Raw genomic sequence first — 13479 nt, forward strand, 5'->3', positions numbered from 1 at the left:
CAAAGAAGAATAGTAGTTGAAACCTTTATGCCTCAGTTTGAAAGGTTGTTTATTCTTACACTGTTATTAACTTTGAACTTTGACTTAGTAATTGCTGTGGAATGTCTATCCATACTTATAACATTTATTGTCTAAATGAGAAAATTCTTGAGTTTTACTCATGTGCACTATAGAATTTAACTTTATTCTTTGAATGATAATAAATTAAGATTTTAAATTATATTAATTTATTTGCTTTTCATCTATAATTTTTCTAGGTTAAACACGAATGTGGAATTATATCAAAGTTTGCAAAAATTATTATCAGATGAAAAACTTGTGGCTTCTCTTGATCCTGAAACCAGGTACTTGTTCATTAGCTTATGGTTGACATTTTGTTTGTTTGTGAATCTTTGGGGGAAGCAGGCGATATTTGTAAAGCTAGTATTAGTTTGTTTTAAAAATATACCCTCATAATACAAACTTATTACATTTGTAAGCAATTAGATTATTTTGAAGGATTGAGGGGAGGCTCAGACTCCAATGATTGATGGCAGATTATTTGGTTTACTGTGATCAACTTAGTATTTTGAAGTTGGACGGCTTAATTTCTAAATTATGTTAATGCATAGAAAGCACTTACTGTGCTTGATGTTTGGGGAGATACAAGAAGAGTACAAGCCTTCTAGGGTATTGTCTTTAATTCCTGACACTTACTCTTCTGGATTGTAACAGACATGTAATTTTTGGATAATCTTTTAGAAAAAGTTTAGTAAATCAAAGTTAATTTTGTACAAAACAGTGTAAAGTTAACTACCTTTGGGAAATGAACTTCAGTTTAGTGGTAGTAATGGAAGTCAGATTGCCAGGGTTAAGGGCTAGATGAGTGAGTAGTGAGGAAGTTGAGATATTGGACAGAGATTGCATTTTCAAGAAGTGTGGTGGTGGTGAAGAAGAGAAAGATAACTGATTATATAGCACTTTAATGTTTGCCAAGTGCTTTATATACACTGTCTCATGTAAGTCTTACAATAATCTATGAAGTATGTACTAAAGATATAATTAAATCTACATACCATTCTTCACCTGAAAAAACAGAGGCTCAGAAGGATTAGGCATCTTGTTCACAGTCACCTTTGACCATATCATTTGCTTATTTGGGAAAAGCTCATAAGACTCAGGTGGGATTTCAAAGCAGGTCTTCCTGCTTCCATGTTCCCCACTCTATCCATAATGCTCTTCTGCCTTATGTGGAAAGATGACTAGGAAAGCTGGTGGGTGAAGAAGAAGTTTGAATGACTGAGGAGACTTGAATGTGCTTCAAGACAGTGGAAAGGGAGAGAGGAGTGATGCAAAAGAAAAGGGAGGATTGTTTGGGCCAGAATGCAGAGGAAGGTTAGGTAGTGTATGGCATCAGGGGTACAGGGAAGAGATTAGCTTTAGGAAATATTAGGACACTTTTCCTTTGAGATATGGATGGAAGGAGAGACTGGGTGGTGATTGTGAATTTTCAGGCATGGAGAAGGACAGTAGAATGCTGGAACTGGAGTCAGGACATACAGATTGAAATTCTGGCTCCAAAATTTACTAGGTATGTGACCACAGGCAAGTCATTTAACCACGGTAAGCCTCAGTTTCCTTTTTTGTAAAGGTGGATGAGAATACTTGTACTACCCATCTCATATGTTGTTAGAAAACTGCTTTTTAAACTTTAAAATTCTATATAAGTGTGAATTATTTTTGTGTGACATGGTATAAAGCAGTGAAATGGAAGCCAAGATGCCTGGATTATAGTCCTTGCTCAACTGCATCTATGTGTTTTGCAGTAAGTAATTTTACCTTGCTACACTTCACCTATGTGATGGAGTTGGATGAGGTGATTTTTGAGGTCTTCTCTAGCCCTGTGATTCACTGTGAATGAAGTTAATATGCATCTCCTTAGTGAAGTAGGAGGTTATGTCATATCCTCTAAGTTTGTGAGTATTTACCTCCTTCCTTTCTCACTCCCTCCATCTACCTTCCTTATTTTACCTTTCTCCACTTCATGCCATTTTACTTCTTTTGGAGGCTGAGTTGAATAAAGATAAGAGTTGAAAGGACACAGTTAATTAGTGAAATCCGTCTATTTCCATAAGAAGGCTAGGACAGAGTCGCTATTGTTTAATTAGATAGCTGTACTAGCTGTGACATTTGGAAGTAGAGAGGGCTTTCTCTTCCTGTAGCTCTTGGCTCTCATACAGAATAACTATAATTCCACTTTGAGTAATTTGGGTGAACCTATGGTTATCACTAATAAACAGGGTTGGATTTGTCAGTAACAGGGTATAGATTTTCAAAATAATATATTCAAAAGAATTATGTTATTAATAACATAATTAGGTAAATCATTTTATAGCCACAGATCTACAGATGTTTGTTTGATTGTACAATAATTCTATTTGATTGTAGATCAAGTTTGTAGATTGTAAGCTCTTTGAGGCCATATTTTGAGTTATTTTATCCCCCAAAACATTCAGCTGAGAACCTTTTATGTATTAGGTACTTAATAAATATCTGTTGGGTAAGTGCATAAATAACTCCCTTTTGCTTTCCTCTTAGGATTCTGATGAAACTAGTGACATGAGGAAAGTAGTTTATTGTTCAGTTATAACTTGAGTATTATATAACTCAGGACAGCTAGGTGGCCCAGTGGATGGAGCATCAGGCCAGGAATCAGGAAGACTTGAGTTGAAATCCAGCGCTAGATATTAATAGCAATGTGACCCTGGGCAAGTAACCTAACCCTATTTGCCTCATTTTCATCATCTTTCAAATGAACTAGAGAAGCAAATGGCAAACCACTCCAGTATCTGCCAAGAAAACCCCAAATAGGGTTACAGAGTCAGACACAATAAATTATATAACTAAAATTTCACTACTTTGTTGATCAGATATTGTTACCAGCACTAAGTAAATTTCTGTTGACAAAACAGTATTATACATAGTTTGCCTTCACTGGGTAATATTATTATTATTATTTACCATGAAATACATATGATATACCAAAATAACAGTCTACTTAAAATGACACCAGCCATTTTAATGATGTCATTCTAAGTCTTTATAGCCACTAGTTGAACTGTAACCAGCTTTAATCTTTATCATATGATTCTTTTTTTTGGTGGGGCAATCAGGGTTAAGTCACTTGCCCAGGGTTACATAGCTAGTAAATGTCAGGTGTTTGAGGTCAAATTTGAACTCAGGTCAAATTTGAACTTAGGTCTTCCTCAATCCAGGGCCAGTGCTTTGTCCACTGCACCACCTAGCTGCCCCTATCATATGATTCTTAAACTAAAATCAAATAAATCACATGGATTAAGAAATACATGCATTTTCCATAGATTTCTTTGTTAAATTATTATTTTTTAAAATTTGTCTCATAAAAACAATTAAAGTTTGACTCTTTGAAGGGTCAGCAATATATGGGAGACATAGGAGGCAATTTGGTAATTGAATAAAATGATTAAAAGTTTTTACTTTAGGTAAAAGTTGATTAAGTAGAGGTCCTCCAATAATGTTGTACAATTCTGATAACATGATTGATAGTTGATTAATTCACTCTTGTATATTAAGAATTATTGGTTTTGCTCAAAACAGCACATTTGTGCTGTTAGATTTAGTTATTTTAGATGGACTTTGAGTACCTTTAAATTTCACAAGCTAGGAAACTTTTGTTGTGATCAATAGGAAGTATATTTTTGTTTTCATTTTGAATAGTTGTGGAAAGCCAAGAGTACATCAGTTGTTCAGTAAGTATAAATTCCCCTGATATTTTAAAATGTGCCAAGAGAAAGAGACATCTTCCTGAGAAACTTTTCAATCACAAAGAATAAAAGCAAAACAGCTTTTGTTAGTTAAGGAGCTGGGCTTCTAACATAGCTTCAAAGAATTTAATATTCCATGTAGCTGCTACTATTTGGAAGAAAGACAGGAAATCTTGTGTCTGGAAACTAGAAAAGCTGCCCAAAGACAAACCATTGTTATGTTTTTAATTAGTGTTATGTTTTAATTAGTGAATTTTGGATGGAGTTGAAATAAATATATAAGCAAGCTCTTTGGTTGTCAGGAATAATTTGGGCTTTGTGGGTACATAAATAAACTTTAAGTGTAAAATCATAATTTAAATTGTTTTAATTAATTTTAAATTAATGAATAATTCAGTATCCATTTAGTAGCTTCTGTGTGCAGAGCCATTGAGCCTAGGCCCTGGCAGAGATGTGATCTTTAGATAAGACTTCATCCTTGTTACCGTTATAGAACTTATAGTCTAGTTATAGATCTCTCTCTCTCTCTCTCTCTCTCTCTCTCTCTCTCTCTCTCACACACACACACACACACACACACACACACACACATGCAGAGGACTAGACATGTGATTTCTCTGGTATAGGAGACTCCTCTACCATGATTACTATCTCTGCAACTCCTCTCTTAGAGAATTGCCTAGAACATTGAGGGGTTAGTTGAGTGATCTGCCCAGTGTCAAGACTTGTGTGAGTCAGAGATAGAACTTGCAACAGGTGTTTCTTCTTCTGAGACTGACTCTCTTTATCTGCTGCATCCCATTGCCTCTCTAGGACACATACCTAGATTATTATAGTATGTGCTTAGTACGTAAGAAAGGTACAGAACAAAATACTATGCAAAGTTCAAGTGGAGACAGGAAGGGAAAAGGGCTTAAAGGGCAAGGAGGACCAGGAAAACTTTAATGGAGGAAGTGGCGTTGGGTTTTAAAGGATGGATGAGCCTTTAAACCCACAGAGAGACAGAGGAAGATGCTACTTCAGTCACAGGATGCAGATGAGAAAGTGTAGAGTACTTTTGACTCAGATTGGCTGGAATGCAGAGTACGTGACAGGAGCTAGTAGCTACAAAGATGATGTGTGGGTTGCTGCCAGTTAATTGAGGGCCTTGAATGCCAGGCAAAGGAGTCTGAACTTTTCTCATTAGTCAGTACAATTTTTGAGCAGGAGTGATGTGACTAGCGACATGACTACTTAACCATATTGAGATTTACCATATTTACTTGCAGCATATTCCTTTCTCCAGTCTTTTCATCAGTAAATTGATAGGACATCCTTTCCTATTCTCAGACTTATAGGCTTATAAAATAGGATCATAGATATAGAACTAGAAGGTATCTTAGACACCATGTAGGTCATCCTCTTTATTTTGCAGTAAGGACATTGTGGCTCTAGGGGCTGTGTGACTTGTTGAGGTCACATGCTTAGTTAAATTCAGTACTCTTTTCACTGCACCACAATGCCTTTCGTTATGAATAAAAAACTCAAATCAGTTATCAACGTGTTTGTTTATTTGGTCTTTAAGATGCTAAAAATTGAGTGAAAAGTAGAAACTCAGTTAATCATTCAGGTGTTTTAGTACCATCCTTAAGACAAAAATAGCCAGATGGTTGATGGAAATTTTTACTCTTTATCCTGAAGTTTAGCATTTAGTAAATGCGCTAGCAAGAAAGTGTTTTGCCTCTTTCCAAAATATCTTATGTAAAATACACTCTTCTCTGAAATGGTTGGATTAGCCAAAACTACACGAAGAATCTGGAAATAACTTTCTTCTTAAGTTTCTTGAAGAGTAAGGGACTGTGTCTCCTTTATCTTTTTATCTTCCCCAGGCTTTAGCATGATGCTTGCTCAGGGTAATATGGGTAGTAAGCATGTTGTCAAACGGGCATATACACTTTATAAAGGTAGTTTATTCTTGTCAAAAGAAAAGAACTGTGATGGGAAAATATTTATTAATACTTATGTGTAATGAGAATAATTTTAATTTTAGGAAAGTGGCAGAATTATTTATGTTTGATTTCGAGATAAGTGGAATCCATTTGGATGATGAAAAGGTAAATTTTATCTGTTTCTATTTTGATTTACCACCCTATTTCACTACAGATTAATTAGTATCTTTGTTACAGGATCAAATTCTTTAAAGTTCTCATATTTCAGATGGTGTTTTACCATAACATATCTTTTGGACTAGTTAATTCTTTAGTCTATGAAAATTGCTGAACCTTTCACAAGAATTCATGAACTTCTTTTGTAGGATTATATGTATACAAATCTTATTTAAATAGCTGTCCCACAGGCCATCTTTAAAGGAATTAAGGGAATTAAATCAACATTTATGAGTCAATTTTTTGTGGTTGATAGTGATAGTAACATAGGAATAAAATATAAAAAGTGATGGGCTCCTGGCCAAGATTGGAATGCACCTAAGGAGAATGAGTAAAGAATGTTTTTGCCTGGAGTTTTAAAAAATCTAATCAAGATAGAAAGAAAGAGGCAAGGAAAAAGTGCTCATATGTGTCTGTTACACTAAAAACCATCAAGGATAGCTAAAATACAAGAAGAAAACTACTAAGCAGCAGAGATACCCATGGATTCACAGGACCCTGCTCCTGAGAAAGGAGGCAGTAAAAGCCAAGATGCTGTTGTTACATAAGTGCACACAATAGGGAAAGTGATAGGACCAAGTTGAACTAGAGATCCTAATTTAAGGAGGAAGATTTGGCTTGATGGAAAAGGACACATGACTAGAGGATGGCTTTTGAAGAATATACTTTATTCAGAAGCAACAGGTTGTGTGAAAGGAAGGGACAGGCTGTTTTATAGCTGCATTACACATGAAGAAGATATACCCATTTGAGAAATCTAGTTACCAGAAGAAGAAAGCATGTAAGAAAACATTTTTATAAATATCTTTGAAGGGACAAAAGCATAAAATTGTTGTGGCTTTGTATTATAGACTACCTAGGTTGAAAGATAAATCTGGCACAGAGGTAGGATAAATAAATGATGCAGAATTTCAGTTATCCATACATTTCCTGGAATATTCTCTGCCCAGAACAGAGCAAGGAATAATTTCTTGGTTTGCCTCTATGATTATTTCATTCTTGAACAAGTGGAGGAAACCAGAAGGGGAACTTTATTCAGGGCTAGGAGGAACTGGTTGCTGGGGTGGAAATGATAGGAACCTTGGGAGAAGGTTATGACTTCTTCATTATAGGTTTTATGACAAAGGAAAAGAAGGCTGGACATAGCCTGACAAATTCCCTAGGTTTTAGGAGAGAATGCTTCAAAACCTTTAGAAAATGAATAATAGGATCTCATTCTTCATGGAATGAAAGCTTGGAAAGATGGGAAACTCAAGAATGAGATTATGAAGACAGTTATTGGTCTTCCTAAATTGCTGTAGCCCCAAATTCTGTTGGTTAGTAATGATCCCTTTGAAATTCAGATTGTTAGTTGGACAATTGACAAAGTCCATTGCTAAGGCTTGTACCTTATGTATATGTATATGTAAGTGTAGAGATAGATAGAACATAGGAGCATGAGGGAGTCAAGGAGCGATCCAATCACTGTGTTATAGGAAAATTTGTGGAAGGTACAAAACTGAGACACAGTGTGGTTAAATATGCTCAGAATCTTAGGCTATAACTGATGTAATCAAGAAAAGAATGAATGACAGTGGACTCCTAGTTTGGATTTTTTGTCATCCCCCATAATTCAAGGTGCAAAATTTCTGGATAGATTTGATTTAGTCACATTTCATTTTTTTCCCTGCTAAAAAAAGAAGAGGAATTTTGGAATCATAGGAAAAAATATTAATTTTTGTATATTTATTACTTATTGATATTCTATTGATAATTATTAGATGGTTAGTTGTATCATACTTTAAACAAAATGTATAACTGAAATGTAGTAGTATGAAAAGTATGGAATGTTAGGCTTATGCATACATTTTCATACAAAGTTGGCATTTCTAATGAAGAAGTACATTTTGATGTTTTTAATATAATCTTGGCATGTTGACAGATACTTGTTTTATGCCATTCATGGAATATTTGAATTTTACAAGATTTTATCCTGAATGAAATTGATCAAATTTACAATAATGATAATTTTTTTTCAATTTTATTTTCTATAGATTTTTGTTTTGTAGGCATAGCTTAAATTTTATTGCTACTCCTTTAATAAATTTAGAAGGAGCCCAACTGATCCATAATGTTCATTTTTACTAAATGATACCTGAGGAAGACTTCAATTTAAATTTCCTTTGTCTAGCACTAAGAAGATATACTCCTTAAACTATTATCATCTTCAATGGCACTAATTATTAAGTTCCTTTTGTGTGCAAGGTACTGTGCTAGGTGATGGGGATATATAGTCATAGTCCCCAGGCACCTACCAATCTGATTTACATTTTAAAATGTTTTTCATTATTTTTAATAATATTGCTGAGCCCCTATATGTCCCTTACCCCAACCCCCACCTCCTCAGACACCTCTCCCTTGTAATGAAGAAGAATACAGTTAAGAGAGAGAGCTCAATACACCAATCATATCTAATAGCATAGTATTATCTTGTAATCCTGTTATTCTACCAAGGAAAATGTGGCCTGATTTCTTAACAAATAGCTTTCATTTTCACAGTCGTTTACATTTTACAAGGTGCTTTTAAATATATTATCCTAATGGAACCTCAGACCATCTCTGTGAAGTAGGAATTTATATTATTCATGCACTTTTACAAATAAAACTTACTTTTAAATAAGTAAAATAACTTGCTTAAGTTCACACAGCTATTATGTGTTGATCCACTTATAGTCGTTGCCTGATAAATGAATAAATAAAAATTGAATGAGTTAATAAAAAAAGTATTTTAAATGTTACATAATCTCAGCAGGGCCCTCGCCATGGCAAGGCAAGTCCCTTTATATCTTCCTAATTACTTACTATTCTACTTACTACACAATGGCTTTTCCAGATCTTTTCATTTCCCCTCAAGCCTCTAATAATTTTCCCTCTTCCACCTCAGCTAAGAACCTTGCCCCATATTTCACTGAAAAAATTGAGGTCATTCACAGAGAGCTCCTTCTGTTACCCTCGTCATCATCCCAAGATGATCTCCTTCACCTCCATCTCAAGAGGTGGCCTTCCTCTTTACAATGCAAATTCTACATGCAAAAGTGATTCAGTTCTCTTGGTGATCTCATCAGCTCTCATGGTTTCAGTTATCTGTAAATGGTTCTCAGATTTATTTATTCAGTTCTAACCTTTCCTGACATTCAGATTCATATATCCAACAGTGTATTTGGCGTCTCAAACTTCTTCAACTCAGCATGTCCAAAACTGAATTCATCTTTCTCCCCAAACTCCCCTCACTTCCGAACTTCCCTATCAAAGGCAGCAATATCACATCTCCCTAGAATACAACCTTGGGGTCATCCTAGACTCTTCACTCTCTCATCTCTTCTCCCATATCCAATCTGTTGTCAAGTCCTGTCAATTTTACCTTTGTAACATCTTTCATATATACACCCCTCTCTTCTCTGACACTTCCACTGGCCTGGTACAGGACCTCATCACCTCATGTTTGGAATATTGCAGTTCCCTTTTGTTTGGTCTCCCTACCTCAAATCTCTCCTCACTCCACACCTCTAACCATTCAGCTGTGAAAATGATCTTCCTAAAGCTTAAGCCTGATTATATCAGACTACTCTCATCTTCCCCTTCCCTCCAATATGTGTGTTTGTGTATGTATATACATACATACACACATACACATATCTATATATGACAATTTTGAGATAATCTTAGAGGTTTTAATGTTGCCTCATTAAATTGTGAACTCTTTGAGAGCAGAGACTTTTTTTTGGTCTTTTTATCTCAGAGCTTAGCACGCTTCCTGGCACATAATGGATGCTTAATAAATAATTATTCACTGACTGTTGTTCGAAGCACTATGAAATACAAATATCCAAGTGAGATAGGTCATGCCCTCAAGGAACTTAACATGCTAATAGGAGATGACAGGGAAATGGTGACCAGGACGGAGTATTTTGCTTTGGAAAGTCTCAGAAAGTAGATCCATAGGTGAGTAAATTCCAGATGATTCTATTTCCAGTAGCAATGGTAGTATTGATTTTGATTATGGTTCTAGAGCTAGAAAATACTGGAGGATATAGGCACCGCATCAGGGGAATGGCAAGAAGATTGATAGGGTTTAAAGTCAAGGTTTCTTTCCATGATGTATTTCCATGAAGACTTTGACTTTACGTTGAGATTCAAACTAATAACAAATCACTGTAGAGAAGAATTAGAGGCATTTTTCAACTATTTTTCCTCTTTGTTTATTGTTTTTGGAAAGATTTCATTAAATTCCCTTTTTAAATGTATTTTTTAAGTTTCGGTATTTTCTATAATCTTTCCCTTAAGATATTTGAAATTTTCTTTTTGAACCACAGAATGATCTAAGAGATGTCATACTGGGGAATTCCATTTAGCCTAGTATTTTGTCTCTTAGAGTGTTACTAGGGGCAGGTTTTTTTTTTGGGGGGGGCAGGAAACTAATGTATGTGGAAATAATGTTTAACATGATTGTGCATGTATAACCTATATCAGCTCTCTTGCTGTCCTGAAGAGGGAAGATGGAAGATGGAAGAGGGAGGAGGGAGGAGGGAGAAAATTTTGGAACTGAAAATCTTATAAAAAATGAATGTTGAAAATTATTTTTCCATGTAATTGGAAATAGTAAAATACTATTTACATTTTTAAAAAGGAAGATAATTGTAATTGCCTGCCATAGTATAATCTTTGGAAATTAGAGATATAATTCAAATGATAGAAATTTCGATTTTATGCAACTCTTAAAACATGAGATCATTGTAAAATTTTAAGAATAGTATTATGTTCTTGTAACAAACTAAGTACATATGTAAATTGTGATTAACTTAGACTTGATAGAAATCATTGTTTTGACTTACCCTCTTAATTGGGTGTCTTTAGAAAACTGATTTTAAATGACTAAAATTTAATCAAACTAAATTGTTTTTATTTTCCTCATATACAGCGTAAAAGAGCAGTGGACCTTAATGTTAAGATCTTGGATTTGAGCAGTGCTTTTCTTATGCAATCCCACTTTCCCAACAAAATTGACAAGCACCTCTTACCTGAGCATATTCTCTATAACTTTGTACATGATGGAGATCATGTACTCATCAGTGGTTTACATGCAGAGTCTTCAGATGATTTGGTATGTATTTTAAAATCACATTTAAAGTTTTAAAAGTTTTTTTTAGTCCTGGCTGCAGGTACTGTTTTAAAAATAATACAGCAGTGCTATAGGAATATATTTTAAAATACTGTAAGAGCAGTAATAGCAATAAAGTAGTCACTAATTCTTAACAAAAACCTTAAATGAAGAAAATTACTTTCTTCTTAGGGAAACATTTATTATTGATGCTACTCATGCCTTATAAGGTATGATAAATAAAAAGTTGCCCTTGTCTTGCTTCTAATCTAAACTATCCCTAAATGAAATCTTTTCCAAAGGAGAAAAATACTGAAATATTTTTTGAAAAATAGTCACAAAAAGTTATGAAAAATGATTCATTTAGGAGAAAAAATCTTAATTTTTCTAACATAAAATTAAAAAGCTTTGAAAAGTTAATGGGAATTAAGGAATGTGGGAAACTTTAGAACAATAAAAAAATGCAGAAAGTTTGGGACTAAGGACACAAATGTAGGTGAGTCATTCTCAATTATTCTCCCTATCTCTGCCTTCTTTTCTCTCACTTCACTCCTAGGACATTTTCTCCCTTGACTTCAGTTTGGAAGCTCAAATAGTATATGAAATACAGTACTCTTACATCCTCTTCCATGCTTTTTTTCCCCCTTCTCTATGAAATTGAACTCTTGGATCTCTTTGTGAACAGCAGCAGCTCTAGATTTATCAGTCTCAAGCTGTGATCTCTGAAACAGAGAAGCTGAAAAAGTGTGAACTGCCAGTAGAGTTGGGGCTGGGGGGGAGGAAGAAGAAGAGGATGATTCCCCCTGTAGGAAGGAACCCTTTCCTACAGTCTACTGTCAGCCTTAAGGATGCAGGGAAGGGAGTGAAAAGGGATGAACTTTGTACTGAGATTCCATCCCAGCCTCAAAGAACTGGGTGAGGTTGATGCACATGTCTTGGAGCATGGAGTTTAGCAGGAATCTACACTCTCTGCCTTACAAGCTCTATGTGCTCAGGTGCCTGGCACAGGCACCATCTCTGCAAGCTAGAAGGGTAGCTGTTGCATCTAGGAAGACCATGTGGCTGAAGCTATGTGGAACTAAGAGCACAATTACAGGCCAAGCTCAGTTTATATAAGCTAGATTTGAGGAACAGCATAATAGTAGCCCATTCTTATGCTATCCAGATTATTATCATAAATAATATAATATTTACTTCGTTTGGTATAATTCATTTGTAGCATGTAGTAAAATTAGCATTATAAAGTCAAATGGGAGGCATAGAGCTGTAAGTTCATTTCTGCCTTTAATAATTTAAGCACCAAAGCACTGTCTAGAAAATGGTATTGTTCTATCTTAAACTTTTTCAAGGCATTAAAACACTTTCAAACTTGTTAAAAATCCTGTTTGGGTATGAAATTTCTTTTAAAGTTTAGATGAGAAAGTTGTTTCACAGTGATTCATTCTTCCTTATTTGCTATTCCTTGAAGATCTTTTTTTTTTTTGGTGGTGCAATGAGGGTAAAGTGACTTGCCCAGGGTCACACAGCTAGTGTGTCAACTGTCTGAGGTCAGATTTGAACTCAAGTCCTCCTGAATCCAGAGCCGGTGCTTTATCCACTGCACCACCTAGCTGCTCCCATTCCTTGAAGATCTTAATATAGATGGGTTCATTGTGTGACCTCAAATATAATACATAAGTCATTTTATAAGCCTTTTTCATAAGGATATGATTTTATCAGTCATCAGGTGCAGACATAGTATGATGCATTTGTCCTTTTTTATGCTTAAATAAAATTTTTTATAATAGAATTTATATTAATGATCATTTGCTCTTTGAATTTAGGTACGAGAGGTGGCTTACAAGATTTTTCTTTACCCCAATTCTGACCAGCTAAACTGTTTAGAAGAATTACTTAGCAGTAGAGATCTTCTGGCAAAATTAGTAGGCTATTCCACGTTTGCCCATAGAGCTCTCCAAGGAACAATAGCTAAAAGCCCAGGTAAGTATATTCATCTTGAGTTTCTGGATGTGTGTGTATACTGTGTGTGCATGTGTATATATATGTGCATTTTATACTTTAAATAGAAAATTGGCATGTATGAAATTGAGCTTCTGATAGTAAATATTTTTAAGTTAATATATTCATTGGTTATATGATAACATGTATTTGTTTTATGATCTATGAATATAAGATTATTAGTTTGAAGCAGTGAGTATGATTTGTTCAACTTGCTTCCAGATTGTAATTATTCTTATTATTGCTATTAACTGAGAATTTATTGTAGCCAGTTGTACTGTTTTTATCTCCATATATGTTTGAGGATGAGTCCTATTTGAATTTTTGTTTCCTCTTTGATGATACACACTATTCTTTTTGTAGTTTAAGTAGACATGTGGTATGTGGTTTGGTTTGAGAAGATGAAGGAAGAATGAAC

At 34.8% G+C, this 13479-nt stretch overlaps 1 protein-coding gene across 1 annotated transcript in view; it reads left to right on the plus strand.

Annotated features, from left to right (window-relative positions):
* Nucleotides 1-13479, plus strand: part of LOC122747808 (mitochondrial intermediate peptidase) — a 181888-nt gene that overhangs the window by 12148 nt on the left and 156261 nt on the right. The window contains 4 exon segments of the mRNA XM_043993633.1: nt 258-344; nt 5812-5875; nt 10884-11066; nt 12887-13043. Of these exon segments, the coding sequence (XP_043849568.1) occupies nt 258-344; nt 5812-5875; nt 10884-11066; nt 12887-13043 (491 nt within the window).

The sequence above is a fragment of the Dromiciops gliroides genome, chromosome 3 (genome assembly GCF_019393635.1).
Source record: "Dromiciops gliroides isolate mDroGli1 chromosome 3, mDroGli1.pri, whole genome shotgun sequence".
NCBI lineage: Eukaryota > Metazoa > Chordata > Mammalia > Microbiotheria > Microbiotheriidae > Dromiciops > Dromiciops gliroides.